Raw genomic sequence first — 19,705 nt, forward strand, 5'->3', positions numbered from 1 at the left:
CATCTAAATACATTAGATCGACTACATTACCCTTGTCTACTCTCTCAAAGAATTCAATTAGGTTGATGAAGTAAAGCCTTTGAAATTCAACTCGACTATTCACCATTATATTTTGGTTTCCTGAAATTTTTTTCCAATCATCAAGTACTCCTTCATCCACCTCACCAGCTACCCAACTCAACCACCTACCCACCTGCCATTTAGCCTGGTTGTACATCAGAAGACTTGGACCTATATAAACTTACTTGAATATGGCAGCTATTGTCATAAAAGGGGCTTCTCCTTCCTTTGAACCTATTACGCTCACTGGACTTACCCTGGAGCGGCTCCACTACCCATTTTTACTTCAGCCAGAGTCAGAAGATTCAGGAAATGGGCAGCATCTTCAGGTTTGCACAACCTTCACAGGCAGCGACAACGAGTTCCACATTGCTGCTGACCGTAAGATAGGCTCTGGTATTTACCACTGTAACTAACTGAGATAAAGGCTTTTTGAGACGCCAGTGTAAGCAATGTGTAAAACTTACAAAAAGCAAAGCAAGTTTTCCATCTAAAACCAGATGGGTGGCAAGGGAAGCTGTGCAAATGCCTCCCATCTGTCTCTGGTGAGCTTCCGTGGATATTTACAGGATAATTACAATTTTAAAAAAATGAGCTACAAATGTGAGCAAAGTTCACAAAAAGAGTTCATTGACAAAAGCATTTTTGGATTCTAACAGTAATCCAAATCTAATAAGAAGGAAAGTACACACAGATGTGTAAATGTCATTAAAAACTAGAAACCATCAGTACAAAATTTACTTAAAGCTTTGCTTTTCCACTTTTACTTCAATCAGTAACCTTTACAGGACTGGAATTTCCTTTCAACTTTGTGCTGCTGGGCTAGCTATTTTTAAAAGTTTCATTTGTGAGGGAAAATTTTTTGTTTGTCTGTGTTTTTGTAAGTTAGCACCCTTGGGGTGGCCTTTGGTTGACTGGAGATGGTACCATTTAAGGTACAGAATAGGTACAGGGGCAAAATCCTGTTGGGAGGTTTAAAAAGGTCACAGATCCGTTGAAGGGGCTGCATGAACAGTAGCCTGTGGGCAGCAGATGGAGAGGAGAGTCAGTTCCATGCAAGCTGAAGTGCTAGTGTTAACTCTGTGCTGCTGAGAGGCTGAAGCTCAAGACAGCCATGGAGCAGGGATTGCTCAGTGCTGCTAAAAGAGATTGAGGCTCAGAAAAAGCACAGGAGCAGTTGTTGCTGGCAGTTCAGCTGGGGTACTGAAAATACTGGCAGTGGTGTTAGCTCAGTGCAGCTGGCTGCTCCATGAAGAGCAGTCATTGGCAGCAGTGTGGCTGAGGAGCAGGGACCGTGCCTGAGTTTAGACACTGGAGTGGAGCCTGTCCAATGCTGGAGATCTTATTCTCAGTAGTAGGTTAGCTCAACTACAAAAGGAGACCTGGGATCATATCTGGGAGAGGTCTAGAATAGTGTGCCTTTTTGCTAAGGATTATACTGGTGGAACATGCTGGAGTAGAGCTGTTATCAGGTGGGGATGAGACGATTCTTGGGCCCCAGCTATTTACAAGCTATATTAATAATTTAGATACAGGGACAATAGGGTCTATAGCCAAATTTGCAGATGACACAAAAATTGGCAGGACAGTAAGTTGCAATGAGGAAATGAGTACCTTACAAATGGAAATAGATAGGTTAGGGAGTGGGCCAAAATGTGGCAGATGGAGTTTAACGTGGTCATGCATTTTGGTCGCAAAAATGGGAAGTGACTTACTATCTCAATGGGAAGAGACTTCAGGGTGTGCCGGTGCAGAAGGATTTGGGTGTCCTTGTTCATGAGTCACAGAAAACTAACATGCAGATACAGCAGATAATAAAGAGAGTGAATGGAATGATGGTTTATAGCTAAATTATAGCTAAAGGAATAGAATATAAAGGTAAGGAAGTATTGTTGCAACCAAACAAGGCATTGGTGAGGCCGCAGCGGGAGTGTTGTGCAAAGTTTTGGTCCCCTTATTTAAGAGAAGATGTAGTGGCATTGGAATCAGTTCAGAGGAGGTTCACTGGATTGATTCCAGGGACGAGGGGTTTGTTATATGAAGAGAGATTGAACAGTTTAGGCCTATATTCTAGAATTTAGAAGAATGAGGTGATATCAAATTGAGGTATTCAAGATGATAAAAGGTATGAATAAAGTAGACATGGAGCTTCCCCCTTCCTTTCACACCTTTCCAACATGGTCCCTTCTGCTCTTAAGAACGCTGATTCATATTGGATACAGTTCTACATGAAGGGCCACCCTCATCCACATGAGCATTCTCCTTACATATGACCCTCAGCTACACTGTTTGGTATGCTATTCAAATATAGAAATGAGGAAGGGTAATAAAAAGCTGAGCTCAACGATGTCCTTAACTGCACTTTCCAGCAAGAATTATAAAGTGGAGATCAGAATAGAGTGATTATCCTCTCACTTGCCCAGAATTAGTACGGCTGAGTATAAACAACTACATCGAATGGGGATCACTTAACACAATACAGATCACAGATCAAAGTGAATGGCAACCCGCGAGGTAAATGAGGCAGCACCATTCTCTCTCGAGCCGCAAAGCTTCACTTAATAAGGTGAATTTTTCTAATCCATTAGATCATTCTTTCTTTCCACTAGCAAGCACTGCTGTGTTGCCTAAGTGCTTCAGGACATCATGAGAATGTGATAAATGCTGCATAAAAGCAAGTTCCTTCACGTTCAAGCATTTGTTATGAGAGAGAAATACCAATGGAAGTCAGTGTTAATCAAAGTTTCTGTTTGTAGTGCCAGGGGTAGAGGAAATGAAGCAATCACAAATCCTACCCTTGGTTTAGCATCAGTCTGTCAGTGTTAAACTGACTAAGTCAGTGAATTATGGAAGCGGCGACTGGTATGAACCCACAAATCAAGCAAAAAAGCCTTCTAACACAATGGGAGTCCCACAAGTAACAAAGCTTGAAAAATATCTTAATTTTCAAAGCCAACACTTGTAATTTTGTATCTAAAATCTATTTCAAAATTACAGAAATCAACCACAAATGGCTCATATCCAATTCAGACTGGCAACCCATCACTGACTCCAATAAGGAATCTTTCTTTCAAATACATAAAGCCAGAAGATGGGCTTATATAAATAGGCTCATGAACAGGGCAATCTATACCCAAATCCAAAGCTGAGTTTTTTTTAAATGGAAGATTAGATTGTTGGTTTACCAGTTAATGAGAATTTGAAGAAATATTTTCATCCCTCAAGGCAGAGGAAACAGTTAAATACTTTTTCACATTACAAAACTGAACAGAAACCCAATAAATATTGTCGTGAATGTACATTAGCATGTGACCTTAAAATCGTCTTAAATGATGTAGGCATGAATGATCAGAATTTAATTCCACTTTCACAATAATTATCTTCCCTCACTATCGGAAGTAGTGCACTGACTGTCTGTTCATACCAAAATGACAGAAGCAAAATTGCTCGAGTGGCACTGCTGATCTTCACCCAATTTTATGGGTGTGCTCCATAGATAAGTTTCTTTATTAAGTCTGGTTTAGTATTAAATTTTAAAAATTGGAAACTAGAATTTAAATAAATTAACTACAGCGGAGAAGTTCACAAGTATTACAGTACTTTTTCCATTGCTTTCCTAGTTAAAACCTCTACTCAACAATTCGTCCCAAAAAAATGAAACATAGGGCTCATCTAAAATATCTTCCAATTCTGATGAATGGTCATGGAGCTGAAACATTAAAGTTTATTTATTAGTGTCACAAGTAGGCTTACATTAACACTGCAATGAAGTTACTGTGAAAATTCCCTCGTTGCCACTTTTTGGCACCTGTTCAGATACACTGAGGGACAACTTTGGCCTGGCCAATGCACCTAACCAGCACATCTTTAGGACTTGGGAAGCAACCAGAGCACCTGGAGCAAACCCAGGCAGACATGGGGAGAGCATGGAAATTTTACACAGACTACGACCTAAGGCTGGAATTAAACCCTGTTCCCTGGCTCTGTGAGGCAGCAATACTAACTACTGTGCCACCATGCCCACTCCTCCTTTCTGTCTCAACAGATGCTATTTGACTTGCTGAGTTTTTCCAGCATTTTCCATTTGGAGATTAAGTGGCAGGATGCACTCTCTGCCACCTGACAGACTCAGGGTGAAATCCAATCCAGGTTGATGTGCCAGTCTAGGGGGTGCGCTGGCTCAGCAGGAAATGAATTTGGGAAGTGTGAGTTCATTTCCCGATGAATACAGGTCCGCAGTTAAAGAAAGCTGCTCTTGATTCAGCACTGAGTGGAAATCCATTCAGACTGGGGTCAAACGATATCTTGTGCAGGAACGGAAAAATGTCAGAGAGGGGCAGTTGGAATCCTTTAGTGTAATGGCACATTGCTCTGCATCAAATCATGCTACTTCTGATCAGCGAGTTATTGATGCTGTCAATGTGAAATGGACAGCTTGCATTCTGATGTCTTTTGATAAGCACTAAATTCAAAACAAATTAAATATAATAAATATATGTTAATAACCAAAATAATCTAATTCAATAAGAATAACATTCAATCCATCGTATGTAACACATTTATCTTACAGAGGAGTAGACGTAGTATCAAAGGTTGCTTGGCAAAAGGCTGATTTGGCTTATCATCACGTGACACCAGTTTTCACATGTTTTAGCACACACGTGTGGCAGAATCAGATAATTAGACTAACATAAAACAAGACACTTCTTTACGGACACGGCAACAAACGAATTGTCACATGCTTCCAACAAATTAATCAGTCCTGGACTGAGCCATAGCATGGCGTTGCTAGACCAGATTGGTTAAAAGTAGCAGGTTTAAAGTTGTACATTTAAAATGTAGGTGCACTCCATTTCCTGTTTGCTTTTATATCCTCAAAATGTACATCTACGTATGTGTTATATCTATCTCTATCCATTTTATGTTTTCATTCCATCAAAATATATCATTTCCACATTCACAGGGCCAGGAGATTAGTTGCATTCTGTACCCTCTGGGTGAAATTTAAGTATGCAAAGGCAGCTTTTCTTTTCTACGTACACTCTATTTGCTACCTTTTCTTTACGAAAAGGCCACCTCCTCGAGACAGACGTAATAGGCACAGCACGGTAGCACAGTGGTTAGCACTGCTACCCCACAGTGCCAGGGACCCAGGTTTGATTCCCGGCTTGGGTCTGTGTGGAATTTGCACGTTCTCCCAATGTCTTTGTGTGTTTCCTCCAGATGCTTTGGTTTCCTTCACATTCTGAAAGACATGCTGGTTGGGCGCATTGACCCAAACAGGCACCGGACTGCGGCAACTAGGGGAATTTCACAGTAACTTCATTGCAGGGTTAATGTAAGCCTTACTTGTGACTAATAAATAAATTTTAACTTAGATTTTGAGCTTACCCTGTGAGGAATCGTACAGGAGATCCTATTTCCTGTCACTGTTGGATACTAACAACCCTTGCACAAAGATTTTCCACAGCACTTCAGCGAGAACCCTTAATTTCACAAGCATGGTTTGGTTTGTGGTAAAAATAACTTGCATTCATATCGCATTGCAAAATCTTCCATGGGAACATTTGACACATAAGCAAATACTAGAACAGCTGATCAAAAGCTGAGTGAAAGCAGGAGGTTTTAAGAAGGTCTTAAAGAAGCAGAGGCCTGTAGAGAGTTGGAAAGCTTTATGGAACGAATTTCAGGGTTTAAGGTATGGGCAGCTGAAGGCTGTCTATGCCTCAAGCTGAAGATTGCCAACAGTGGAACAATTAAATGCTGGGTGGGGGGGGGGGGGGCATAAGATGCCAAAAGCGGAGAAACAGAATTGGTGTGGGGGACACGATTGGAAAATTTTCAAACAACATGGAGATTGGCCAAGTGGTGGATAGTGCACAGAATAGCTATGATCTCCAAAACTATACTGATGGGTTGGTGGAGTGGGCAGTAAAGTGGTAGGTGGATTCTGACATTGAGCAGTGTGAGGTAATAGGAAGGTCAAACAGTTGCAGGGAATACACAATAATTGGGAATACATTAAGAATGGTGATGAAGTGAGAGATCTTGGCATATAAGTACACAGGTCGCTAAAGGCAGCAGTTCAAGTAGTCAAGGTTGTGAAGAAGGCATGGGATACTTTCCCTCATTGGCAGAGGTATGGAATACAAAAGTAAGGGTACAATGTTGGAGTTGCATAAGACACTGGTGAGGCCATAACTGCAGTAGTGTGTGCAGTTCTGGCCGGGTGCAGGAAGGTGGGGTTAGAAAGGGCACTTGGGCTGGCGTGGACCAGATGAGCTGCATAGCCTCCTTCTGTGCTGCAACCTATGGTTCTATCTTGATGATTGTAGAGCTGAAGGGGAGTCACAGAAATAAGAATGGGCAAGGAGCGATTTAAGCATTCACAGTAGCTCAATGGTTAGCACTGCTGCCTCACAGTGCCAGCGACCTGTGTTCAATTCCCGGCTTGGGTTATTGTCTGTGCAGAGTCTGCATGTTCTCCCCGTGTCTGCGTGGGTTTCCTCTGGGTGCTCCGGTTTCCTCCCACAGTCCAAAAGACGTGCTGGTCAGATGCATTGGTCATGCTAAATTCTCCCTCAGTGTACCCAAACAGACACCAGAGTACAGCGACTCGGGGATTTTCACAATAACTTCATTGCAATGTTAATGTAAGTCTTACTTGTGACACTAATAAATAAATCAATAAAAATAAAATTAAATAAATAAAAATAAAGTTATGAAAGTGATCAGATCATAAATCAAATAACAAAACCTTCCAGGAATGAAATAATTACTCAACATATTGTTTCTTCAATTAAGCTCCCTTCCCTCGCTGTTCCAGAAACAGCATTGGATTGACATAACTTGTTTATTAAACCAAGAGAACAAAGGAATGAATGAAGAATGAGAAACTGTGGAAAGGGAGAAAGAGTAGAAATTATTCCCTACTGACCAATGATGACTTATGACAAAAATATATTTGATATCATTTACCTGTTGACTGCTGAGTCAGTACGAATTGTTGCTATTGGAGATCGCATGTTCTTTAGATCCCAGACTTTTACAGTTCTGTCATCACTACCAGATACAACATTATCTCCCACAGTAAAGACAGCAGATGTTACAGTACTGAAAGAGATAAAACATGTGGATAACCATTAAATAATTTAATACCAACACATCAGAGATTTGTCTCTAGCTGATATATTTAGTTGCTACTGAGGTTTCCTAGAATTTTTTTTTAATATATGCCACATGCCTCATTCCTCTTGGTAAATTGTTATACTCATCACACCACTGAATGTTAGTACTGATGAACTGGTAAGCTTGAGTATTAACATTTCTGGTCATATACAAGACATGCAGAGAAAAGTTCCCTCCATCCATTGTCAACACACACGAAACCTCACCTCAGCCTTTACTATATGAGCATGAGGGGGAGGTGATAGCCTAGTGGCATTACCGTTAGACTATTATTCCAGGAACTCAGCTAATGTTCTGGGTACAAGGGTTCAAGGCAGATGTGGGAATTTGAATTCAATAAAAAAAACTCTGGAACTAAGAAACTACTGAAGACCATGAAACCATTGTCGATTGTTGGAAAAATCCATCCGGTTCACTAGAATCATAGAATCCCTACAGTACAGGAGGAGGCCATTTGGCCCATTGGATGTACCGACCACAATCCCACCCAGGCCCTATTCCCATAACCCCACACATTTACCCTGCTAATCCCTCTAACACTAGAGTCAATTTAGCATGGTCAATCAACCTGACCCGCGCATCTTTGGACTTTGGGAGGAAACCCAAGCACGCGGGGGCAACCCACGCAGACATGGAGAGAACGAACAAACTCCACAAAGACAGTGACCCCACACAAGAATTGAACCCGAGTCCATGGCGCTGTGAGGCAGCAGTGCTAACCACTGTCACCATACTGTAGATCTGATAGATTTGGAAGAAATTATGCCAAAATACAGTTGGATTAGAGTATTCAAAAATCTTAAGGTTTTCCATAAACTGCTAAGTTTAACATATGTACAAATAAGTTTATTGAAACAACATAAGCCAGTATATCACTGTTATTGTCTAACATTCAGAATGTATAACCTAGAGATTACTGGTGTTGATATCAGCTGATGAATGTTTAACATGGCTGTGTGACATGGTTCTGTTCATTTTAAATGTGTTCAAGCCCTCAAATAAGACAGTAGATTGTAGTGCCATTTATTAAATGTTCATGTATCAATATTAATAGTAACTTATCAATGCATTTTGAATTTAAATCAAAATCCACAAGCGATGGCTACTACTAGATTCTCCAGGCAGTTCATATATCAGAGCAAATGAAAATCTGTTAAACTTTGACAAAACTATTTTGTTCAAATTTCAAATTCATCAAGTATATATCCACAATCTTCAGACACACAACAGATTAGGCACCATGTCAAAACTGGAGGAGACTAATTTACCCTCAGTCCAGGAGTAAATTCTTTACAGATTAATCAAATATAGTGCACAGAAGTTAACAAACATGAATCCTCTTACTGCATCCAAGTGTCAGAAATGCTCAGTTGGTAACACTACTCTTCTGCATCAGAAGGTTGCAAGTTGAAGTCCCTCTTTGAGAAACTGAGCACAGTGTCGAGGCTGACATTCCAGTGCAATACTAAGGGAATGCTGCACTGCTAGAGGTGCCACCTTTCCAAACTTGCAAGTTCTACCATCCAGAACAACGGAAGCAGACACATGGCAACACCACCATCTGTAACTTCCCCTCCAAATCACACACCCACCCAGACTTACAGCTACATCACCATTCATTCACTGTTCCTGGGTCAAATGTTGGAACTCCCTAACAACACTGTGATTATACCTATACTGTATGGACTCCAGGGGTTGAAGGTGGCAGCTCAGCACCACCTTCTCAAGTGCTTTTGGGGATGAGCAACAAATTTTCACCTTGCCAGCAATGCTCACATTCCAGGAACAATATAGAAATCCCTGGATGAGACATTAAACACTTTCAAGTGATGTAAGAGATTCCAGGATGCTACTTCAAACAAGGACAGGGAAATATGTCCTGGTGAATATTTATTATGCAAACAACATTACAAATGGATAGGTCATTATCTCATTGCAGTTCAGGGGTCCTTGCTATGTGCAATTTGGCTGCCATATTTTCTACATTACAGTCAACACCTCACTTTGAGGCATTCTGTGGTCATGAAAGGTACTATGCGAATGAAGTCTTTCTATCTTTCTCCATATTACTATTTTAAATGTAATGCATATATCTTCCTCTGTGATCACTGCTACATTAAATGAAAACTAAATGTACTTCTGGTCTCCACCAGAAATGTACTTCTATCTACGACTGATGAGCCTAAAAAAAAGACAAGATCACGTATGAACATTTAACGAAGTTTAATATTTGGTAATTTACAATGGCAGTTGTTCCTGTCTGTGTGTTGCTCAAGGAATGCAGACTTCACACACTGATCTAGATGCTGATTGAATTTAACAGCATCCAGGCCACCAGAGGCCCTTTTATGCAGGCACACTTAATTCAAATTGACATTAAATTAAGGTTTAATAAGGATTAAACTACTGTGTGTAAATGGAGCAAAGTTCTTTAATTTAATACTACCCTAAAGCTAAAGCATACTAGTTTAGCATGGGGTGGCACCCTCAGTGCTAAAGACATACAAAATCTTTTTCAAACAAAATACTGATGGACAAGATGAGAGACGTTAACCTCATGGTTCTTTACATTTACAAAATATATATCTTTTAAACTGAAAATGTCAGCAACATAACAAAATGGAAAATAATGGAAATCACAGCAGGTCAATTAACCTCTTGAAAATAAAAAATGATGGGTGAACTGTAAGCAGGAAACTATTACCAAACCAGAATGAGATAGAGAGAGGGAGCATCCATAATTAACTGATGAAAATAATAAGTGAAAAATATTTTGACACACTGCTCTGCATTAACGGTCTTTTTAGTTTCTTATTTTAGAATAAGTTAGACACATCCGTCAGGAAAAAGATACAAAAGTCTTCGGTCACGTACCAACCGACTCAAGAATAGTTTCTTCCCTGCTGCCATCAGACTTTTGAATGGACCTACCTTGTATTAAATTGATCATTCTCTACACTCTAGCTTTGACCGTGACACTACATTCTGCACCTTCTCCTTTCCTTCTGCATACGGGGTGCTTTGTCTGTATAGCGCTCAAGAAACAATTGTTTTCACTGTATATTAATATATGCAACAATAATAAAATCAAATCAAAAAAGTTCAAGTTTGATCGCTGAGACCTAAGTTTGAATTCAGTTCAAACCATTACAGTGAATACACTTTCTACTAAAGGAATCTACCCAGATGGGGTTTGAACATTTGGATGCCAGATTGTGAAGAGCTCAGATCTCTACGCAAAACAGCTAAATTGGCAAACTTGTATAACGATTCATGCAGAAAATAAAATCTCTGCACTAATACAATAGATTGTGTTGAAATCAGCAGGGACCAGTAACATTTTCAGTTTTTTTTTTAAGGATCCAAAAATCCAGGTTTTTACTAAACGAATGAAACTGTAAGGCTCACAGTTTAAGCAAAATAATTTTACTACCCAAAAATCAAAGATGAACTATATTAATTACACTCTATCTTAAAAGGTTTTATTCAAGAAAATTAAATACACAGAACATATTTACCCTCGAAATTCAATGGGCAGGATTTTCCAGCCAAACTTGCCCCAAAACCAAAAAATCTCACCCGAGTTCAACGGACCTTTCCATGGTCCACCCCTCATCAGCTACGATTCCCGTGGCGATCCGGACAGTAAAATTTGCTGCTACATCTTAACTCCATTTTCCTTCCACGCCCATTCGACTTATATCCCAATACTCCCAAATCAAAAATTTGGGAAGATTAACTGCTTGATTTGGATACTGAGTCAACGATTCATATACAGGCTGAGATTTTTTCGGACCTTGGAATAGGGAACCCTATTCATCAGGAGCCGTCAACCTTTTGAGATTTTTAAGTTTCCAAAAGGATGCATGCTTCAGAAATATCTTGTTGTTGTTCGAAATGACAAAGTTTTCTAAAATAATTGACTGTGGAAAGATATTCTAATTTCCTTCATTTTCAGCCCTCAACCCAGGGGTTTTGTCAAATTAAGTCACTGACCATTTCATTCACAAGGGATTCTACAAACCAGCTGACAATCATATCTAGATGCGAAAGTTCTGAAACATCAACTAAAAAAAAAGAAAAGTTTGGCCTAATCTTAATAACACAACCCCAACAAAAGGATTGCTTTGCTTCATCCAGATTGCTCAAGAATCTGTTAGAGACCAGAATTACTGAACAGTTGCACCAAAAGCGTAAAAGCAAATAAATCATCTGAGGAGAGAGAGAGATACCTGATAGACTTGGTCCAAGACACACTAACATTGACATGTCTCCTTATAAATACTCTTGTGGATTCCAAAGACAACATGAAATCATGAAGGCTAAGGTAATTATCTGAGCTTCCAGCAACACCTAATTTCTGCTGTCTCACGATTCTTGCAAGTCACAATTAAAGTGACAATCCAACTCTCCAACTTGGCAGCCAAGAGCTTCAGGGAAAGTATCAGTCTGTGTTTCTAAGAGAAATAGACCTATTTCTCTGGGTAAAAGCAGAGTCCTGCAAATTGGTGGGTTTGCACTTCTGCTGGTTCCTGTTAGTATTACATCCAGATCTTTACCCATATATAATTAATTCCCATTTATCTGGAGTGTCAGACTAATTAAGTACATACATCAGAGAGCTAAGTATGTCTTTTTATCTTTCTGATGAGAATCACTCCTTAAAAGGAAGCAACTCTATGCCTCAGAGTGAAAGGTGCCGAGTCAATTTTGCTGAACTCACCATATATTTCCAATTTGTTAAGTCACTGAAACGCGCTTTTGATTGTTTAGCTAATTGCATTAATTTATTATTTTTGCTTTAGAACTACATGATAAACCATCTTGATTATTAGTGTTTTTGCATATGAAGTCCTTGGAAAATTTAAGTGTGCCAATGCTTTGAATCACAAGTTCTAGCTGGAACATAAGAAAATAAGAAATAGGAGCAGGAGTAGGCCATCCAGCCCTTCGAGCCTGCCCCGCCATTCAATAAGATCATGGCTGATCTGTCGTGGCTCAGTTCCACATTCCCACCCTCTCCCCATAACCCTTAATCCCCTCGCTTATCAAAAACCCATCAACCCACGACTTAAAAATATTTAGCGAGGCAGCCTCTACCACTTCAACGGGCAGAGAATTCCAGAGATTCACCACCCTTTGAGTGAAGAAGTTCCTCCTCAACTCCGTTCTAAACCGCCCCCCTTTATCTTGAGGCTGTGCCCCCTAGTCCTACTGTCCTTTCTGAGCGGGAAGAGCCTCTCCACCTCTATCCTATCCATCCCATTCATCATCTTATACGTCTCAATGAGATCTCCCCTCATTCTTCTAAACTCTAACGAGTACAAGCCTAGTTTATTCAGCCTCTCATCATAGCTCAACCCCCTCAACTCCGGTATCAGCCATGTATTTTACTTACCAGAATGGTCAATAAGAGGCGGCACGGTGGCATAGTCGTTAGCACTGCTGCCTCACAGTTCCAGGGACCTGGGTTCGATTCCTTGGGTCACTGTCTGCGTGAAGTTTGCACATTCTCCCTGTGTCTGCATGGGTTTCCTCTGGGTGTTCTGGTTTCCTCCCACAGTCTAAAGATGTGCGGGTTGATTGGCCATGCTAAATTGACCCTGGTGTCAGGTAGAGTAGCTAGGGTAAATACATGGGGTTATTGAGATAGGACTTGGGTGGGATTGTAGTCATCGTGGACTCGATGGGCTGAATGGCCTCCTTCTGCACTGTAGGGATTCTATGATTTATGAAGAGCTGGAAACTTGGGAAGACTTAAAATGAGCCAGCAGAAAATATGCAAAATGTGGTCACCCACTTTGGATCCAAGAATGACAATCCAAAATATTTTCTACACAGAGTGAGATTAGGCTCACAGCAAAGGGCCTTGCAATATTTTGGCTTACTGCTCAAGACATGTTCTGCAGAATTACCTGTTCCCTTAGTTAAGCTGTTCTTGTACAGCTACCTAAACATGGAGAAAATGCCCTGTTTACAAAAAGCGGTGTCGATAGTAGTCATGATGTGGATATGCCGGCGTTGGACTGGGGTGAACACAGTAAAAAGTCTGACAACACCAGGTTTAAGTCCAACCGATTTATTTCATAGTAAACTCACTAGCTTTTGGGTTCACCTGACGAAGGGACAAACCCGAAAGCTAGTGAGTTTACTATCAAATAAATCAGTTGGACTTAAACCTGGTGTTGTCAGACTTTTTACAAACAGCAGGACAGTGAGTAAATTTAAGGAAGAGTTAGACAGATTTTTAATCGGAAATGGGTGGAAGGATTATGGAGAAAAGGCACGAAAATGGGGATGAGGAGTTTATCAGCCATACTCGAACAACGGAGCTGACTCGATGGGCCGAATGCCTAATGCTGTTCCTATATCTTTTGAACTTATTAACTACGAAAAGCAGAATAAATACAACACAACCAATGGTCACTCCATCAACATACCTCCAATCATCAGCAAGTGAATGAAAGGAGTTGTTTTCAAGTAGCGCTTGCTCACCAATAAACTGCTTACCAATACTGAGCTTAGGTTTCATTAGAATCACTTGATTCATTAGCAGACTAAGGAAGCAAACATCTGGATGAGAATATTTTTTAAAACAGTATATTGAGCGATATGATTTGCCGTGTTTCAATTTATGAAATGTTTTGGATAATTTTGTAATTACATTTGCATCTGGATAGTCACAAAGTCATAATATGTTTATGCTTTCAAGCATTTGTAGAATCATAGATTCATAAAATGCAGAAGGAGCCTGCACGAACCACAATCCCACCCAGGCCCTATCCCCGCAACTCTGGGTGTTTACCCTGTGAATACCCCTGACACTAAGGGACAATTTACCATGGCCAATCAACCTAACCTGCACATCTTTGGACTTTGGATGGCTGTCATGCCGGCTCATGACAGGAACACGATGCGCAAGATCTGATACTTCTGAGCCTCTCCTAACAGGATCATACAGGTACAGAATGAAACAGCACAGAAGAAAACCATTCAGTCCACTGTGCCTCATTCAGCTCTTTCAAATTAATTTCACTTCCATCCTCTACCCTATAGGCTTGCAATTTGTTTTCTCTTCCAGCACCTGCTCAACGTCCTTTTGGAAATTACCATCAAATCTGCTTCTAACACTCTTTCAAGCAGTGTTTTTGTTTTAATTTTTATGCTGGGGAAAAACTTCTGTCGGAGCAAAACATTGGTGAACCTATGGGGATTTGGGATATGAGGAAGTGGAAGACGACCAGACAGACTAGAGCAATATTGTTCTTGTGAACAATTAAAATTTGGTATAACGATTTGTGCTCTGGATAGATCTGCAGCACAGTGGCACAATACTTAGCACTGCTGCCTCAGAGTGATGGAGCCTGGTTCGATTTCCAGCTTAGGTCACAGTCTATGTGGCATTTGCACATTCTCCCCATAGCTGCATGGGTTTTCTCCAGGTGCTCCGGTTTCCTCCCACAGTCCAAACATGTGCAGGTTAGGCTGATTGACCATGATAAATTGCCTCTTAGTATCAGGAAGACAAGCAGATAACTAAGTGGAGTTACGGGAAAAGGGCCTGGATGGGATTGTTGCCAGTGCAGGCTCGATGGGCTGAATGGTCTCCTTCTGCACTGTAGGGATTCTAAGATTCTAAGTTTAGAAAAATAATCGACTGCTCTGTGAAAATAGGTGCATTGATTGTGACTTTTAAGGGGTGTCTGGACAAATACGTGAATAGGATGGGTATAGAGGGATATGGTCCCCCGGAAGAGCTTTAGTTCAGTCAGGCAGCATGGTCGGTGCAGGCTTGGAGGACCGAAGGGCTTGTTCCTGTGTTGTAATTTTCTTTGTTCTTTGATTGCATTGGTACAATACAATACAAATTGCACCTGCATAGGCACACCAGGAAATCAATCATGTGAATAGGTTTATGGCCAGAATTGTATGCTTCAAGCAAAATAAAGTATTATTGAGGCTCATGGTATATTCCAAGAACTACAGTATCATTTCATGAAAATAACCTTCATGTACAATCCATCTCCACTTTGTGTCAAGAGATTTTGAGTATATCTTGTACCAAAATACATATGTCAATTCAATTTACCACAGCCACATCACAGTAATCTGCAGTGCCTGACAAATTGCACTCTTCTCACCTAGATGATAAGCATCTATTCACAGATGCCTTTTCAGGCACCTCCATTCTCACTGTGATTTCCCCATTAGTTGCATGGAGAGAAAGCAGAAGTGGAAACATATGTGGGAATGGATTTTGAATATAGTACAGCTTATAGTTGAAGAAAATTATGTCACAAAGAGCAACAAATCAGCAGCAGTATAAATTGTGAGGTGAGGTGGGGCAAACAGTTCTTTTTTGGAACCGAGCTAAACTTAGCAATGAAAAAGTAAGTTTCTGTTCATTGTTTGGTTATGACCAAAAGGCAACCACTATCCTAGCTTTTTTTGCACGGAAAAGCAGCTGCAAAACACCAGTCTACAACTTTACTATTAATACATGGAACCCTATTGAACTGAATCAAATCGCAAGATGTTGTGTGTCCGGTATGCATGTGTATGTGTCCGGTATGTGTGAGAATATGTCCAGTGTTTGTGCGTCCATGTTTAAGGGCAGTACGGTAGCACAGTGGTCAGCACTGCTGCTTCACAGCTCCAGGGACCTGCGTTCGATTCCTGGCTCGGGTCACTGTCTGTGTGGAGTTTGCAAACTTTCCTCGTGTTTGCATGGGTTTCCTCCGGGGGCTCCAGTTTCCTCCCACAGTCCAAAGATGTGCGGATTAGGTTGATTGGCCATGCTAAAATTGCTCCTTAGAGCCCTGAGATGCGTAGGTTAGAGGGATTAGTGGGTAAGTGTGTAGGGATATGGGGGTAGGGCCTGGCTGGGATTGTGTTTGGTGCAGACTCGGTAGGCCAAATGGCCTCTTTCTGCACTGTAGGGTTTCTATGATTCTATGAAATAAAAATTCCCACAATAGCAACATTGAACTTTATATCAAATGTTTTAGATGTTTGAAATGTTGAGGTGGGAGGGAGGGGAATTAAATTGGCTTCACTTGAGCACCGCACGCAACTAAAATTTTGCCCCTGAAAGAACAAGAGGAAAACCAAAGGTTTGTTCACAGGATCCTAATATAGTTACAGAAACTTTCCAAAGCGCTGTAGGAATGCAGCACACATACTGGAGTCTTCGAGAATAAAAGCGGGTGCATTGCGGGATCTGAGAATAAGGACCGAGTCCCCATTCCTGGGATCCCAGAGATTTAAACAAAAAACAGCCACTGGTTCAAATTTAATGGTAGTCACGAATTGCCAAAGCAGCTGACTGAAAAAGATAATTTTTTTTGCAGAACTCCATCAAGAATAGCTGTTAACCATAAAGATAAAAAAACAAGAGGTCATATACGCCAGCTCTTTTACTGTGGAAGTGAAACTGTGAAATTCCATCAAACAGTCGGTTTATCGTTTAAAATTCAGTGAAGAGGTAAATCTGTAATGTGGTGAGGACTGTCCCTCCTGTCACACCTGAAGAGCAATATGACCCCTCATTTGCTTTATCAATCATAGCCCATAAATTTAAAAGCAGAATCCCACCGGGGGTGCAGTGTGATACTGCTATTCCCAGGCAAAGCTGATGCCTCTGCCAAGGCACAGCTAAACTCATTTATCTTGTCCTAGAGAGCAACGGAGCATACACTTCCAGCTGACAGTGCGGCAATTTCTCCTCACACACCACTGACTGTTCTGGAACATTCTGCTCCCTGAGCGGGTCTCAATCACTGAAAATACTGTAATGCTAGCACTCCTCATTAGAACTAACAGCTGTCTCAACAGTTAAAAAGGCCAGAAACTGGTTTGCATACCAATCTGTTAAAACTTCACACAATAAAATGGCTACAATGTAATTTAGGATTTGCAAAACATCCAAAAATAACTCCTCATTGAAATGCTAAGCCATTGCATTTTGGTATTGGACACTTGTACAAATTTTATGAGTTTTTAAAATATTAGGGAAACAAGATATGGTTTAACGCGTCAGAATGTCACAAGACATAACTAAAGTAATTTTTTTAAAAAACACTGTAAAAGTACAAGCAGAATTGTACTTATTTTGGACTATAAGCTTTGAACAGCAAAATCAGAAGTACATCTATGAAGAAATCCATGCAATTTCATTTCCTTTACATGGGCAGCTTTTTTTTTGTTTAAAAAGTCATTTTTCTACTTTTCCTGGCAATTGGTGACATGAAAAAGTTGGCTGAACCAAGGAAGGTCCTCAAGGTCAAAGGTTTCAACAAAGGAAGCAGATAAAATTATAAAGAGATTGCTTCTTCAAAAAAAAAGCTCACAGTCCTATTTACTGATTCTACTACCAACTCCGATATGATAATTACCTTCAGCAATTACAATACCCTTCTAAGCTGCATCAATATCTTATTTCAAAATCAATTGCAAAATGATTTGCTACTAAAATTCATTTACCCAAGTAGAATGGATGAATTTTTAATTTTTAAAAAGCCATTCTCTATAAAATAACTTACTCTTACATACAGGTTTTCGTGAAGTCAGCACCAATGAACTGACAAGTTTTGGAATTATTTATTTTTCTCACTTGCGTTAACAGAGCATCATATATTATGCTGTTTGAAACACAAATAAAAATAACCAATTTAAAGACAGGCATTTTCTCTTTTGGTTTCAGAATCCAGCATCCGCAGTAATTTGTTTTTATCCACTATTTAAAGACAGGTTTTGTAAAATTGACACTGGCTTCTTTCTAACTATATCCATTTTACTTTAAGAGGGACTACACCAACAGTTATCTTAAAATGCCTGCAAGGATACATTTACTATTTGCACAAATATAGACCAGATTTTCACTTCGCCTGGGTTCAATCAGTTCATTAAGTGCATCTGTCAGTGGGAGTACACTACTCTAAATCATACACAAAAAAACTTAGTGCCCTACCTAAAACCTCAATTTCCCAAGCATATAATCCATTGAATGACCAAGTGCCAAAATGTCAATCAAGTCCGATTTCCTTCATTTACAGCACAGCAGAGAGGGTACAGAATGAGAAGAGGTTAATTGTTCCATCAAACCTGCTCCTTTCAGAGACTCTGAACAATATACCTCACCACAAAAGCAACAACTTGTATTTATATGGTGTCTTTCAATGTTAAAAAAAAACAAGCTTTACATAGGATTGTGAGATTGTGAAAGAGCATTCACTGCATAGGAATTGAAAACGGTTTCCTGGGATCCAGGTGCGCTGAAAGTTAAATCAAATAGTTTTGATTGATTGTGAAGAGAAGCTAACTTTGTAAATATTCTGCGCTTCAGCCAGTACTGTTCACTTACCTGTTCTTCATTAACTAGCTGCCTCTCGGTAACGAGCTTGCATTTCAATCTATTTAAGAGCATATTCAATCTGCCTACCAGAGAGTGGAGATTTAGAAACAGCACATGGCACTTTACAGTAAGCTCGTGAACAGGAAATCCTTACCACAGTACCAACTCATGGACCTCACAGTGTTGCTTTCCTAGATATCAGGCAGGTTAAATAAAACAAAAATACTGTAGATTCTGGAAATCCGAATTGAAAATGAAAAAAATACTGGGAATACACAGCAGCATTTTGGCAGCATTGGAGAGAAAAATAGAGTTAACAATTTCAGTGTAATATGACTTTTGCAATGCTGAAGAAGTTGCTAGATGCTGCCAGACCTGAACCCGCGTATTTCCAGCACCTTTTCTTTATTTCAGGCTAAAGCATACTTCAGATTAGATGGGAATGAAAGGGGATGACATTAAGCCCAGATAAAATAAAATTCCTAAATCATAATTCACCCCCCTCCACACTGAAACCTTTGTATGTGCTCTTGTCACTTCCACAGAGTATAATACCCTTCTTGCATAAAAGTTCTAAGGTTTAAAGTTTTAAGTTTATTTATTAATGTCACAAGTAGACTTGCATTAACCCTGCAATGAAGTTACTGTGAAAATCCCTTAGTTGTCACACTCCAGTGACTGTTCGGGTACACTGAGGGAGATTCAGCCTGGCCAATGCACCTAACCAGCACGTCTTTCAGATTGTGGGAAGAAACCGGAGAACCCACAGGAAACCTCTATCTTTAAGTTTAAAACTTTCTTTAATTTTTTTTTACTTAACCACAGATGATTGGTCCTCCCCCTGGAATTTTTCTTTCTCGTTGGACCGCATATATTCTATGACATCTGAAATATCCCGTTAAATGTCCACCACCGCATCTTTATTGACCTCTTACTCTGTGGGAGAAAACTGGAGCAACCAGAGGAAACCCACGCAGACACGGGGAGAACATGCAAACTCCACACAGACAGTGACCCAAGACGGGAATCAAACCCAGCTCCCTGGCACTGTGAGGCAGTAGTGCTAACCACTGTGTCACCATGCCACATAATTCCAGCTTGTAA

At 40.2% G+C, this 19,705-nt stretch overlaps 1 protein-coding gene across 4 annotated transcripts in view; it reads right to left on the reverse strand.

Annotated features, from left to right (window-relative positions):
* The window catches only part of wdr37 (WD repeat domain 37), a 141,604-nt gene that overhangs the window by 7,042 nt on the left and 114,857 nt on the right, over positions 1-19,705 (reverse strand). For all 4 annotated transcript variants that reach the window (XM_080212547.1, XM_080212544.1, XM_080212549.1 and 1 more), the window contains one exon: positions 7,039-7,173. In XM_080212547.1, the coding sequence (XP_080068673.1) occupies positions 7,039-7,173 (135 nt within the window). The remainder of the gene's footprint in view (positions 1-7,038; positions 7,174-19,705) is intronic.

This window comes from Carcharhinus amblyrhynchos, chromosome 2 (assembly GCF_965287045.1).
Source record: "Carcharhinus amblyrhynchos chromosome 2, sCarAmb.v2.hapA, whole genome shotgun sequence".
NCBI lineage: Eukaryota > Metazoa > Chordata > Chondrichthyes > Carcharhiniformes > Carcharhinidae > Carcharhinus > Carcharhinus amblyrhynchos.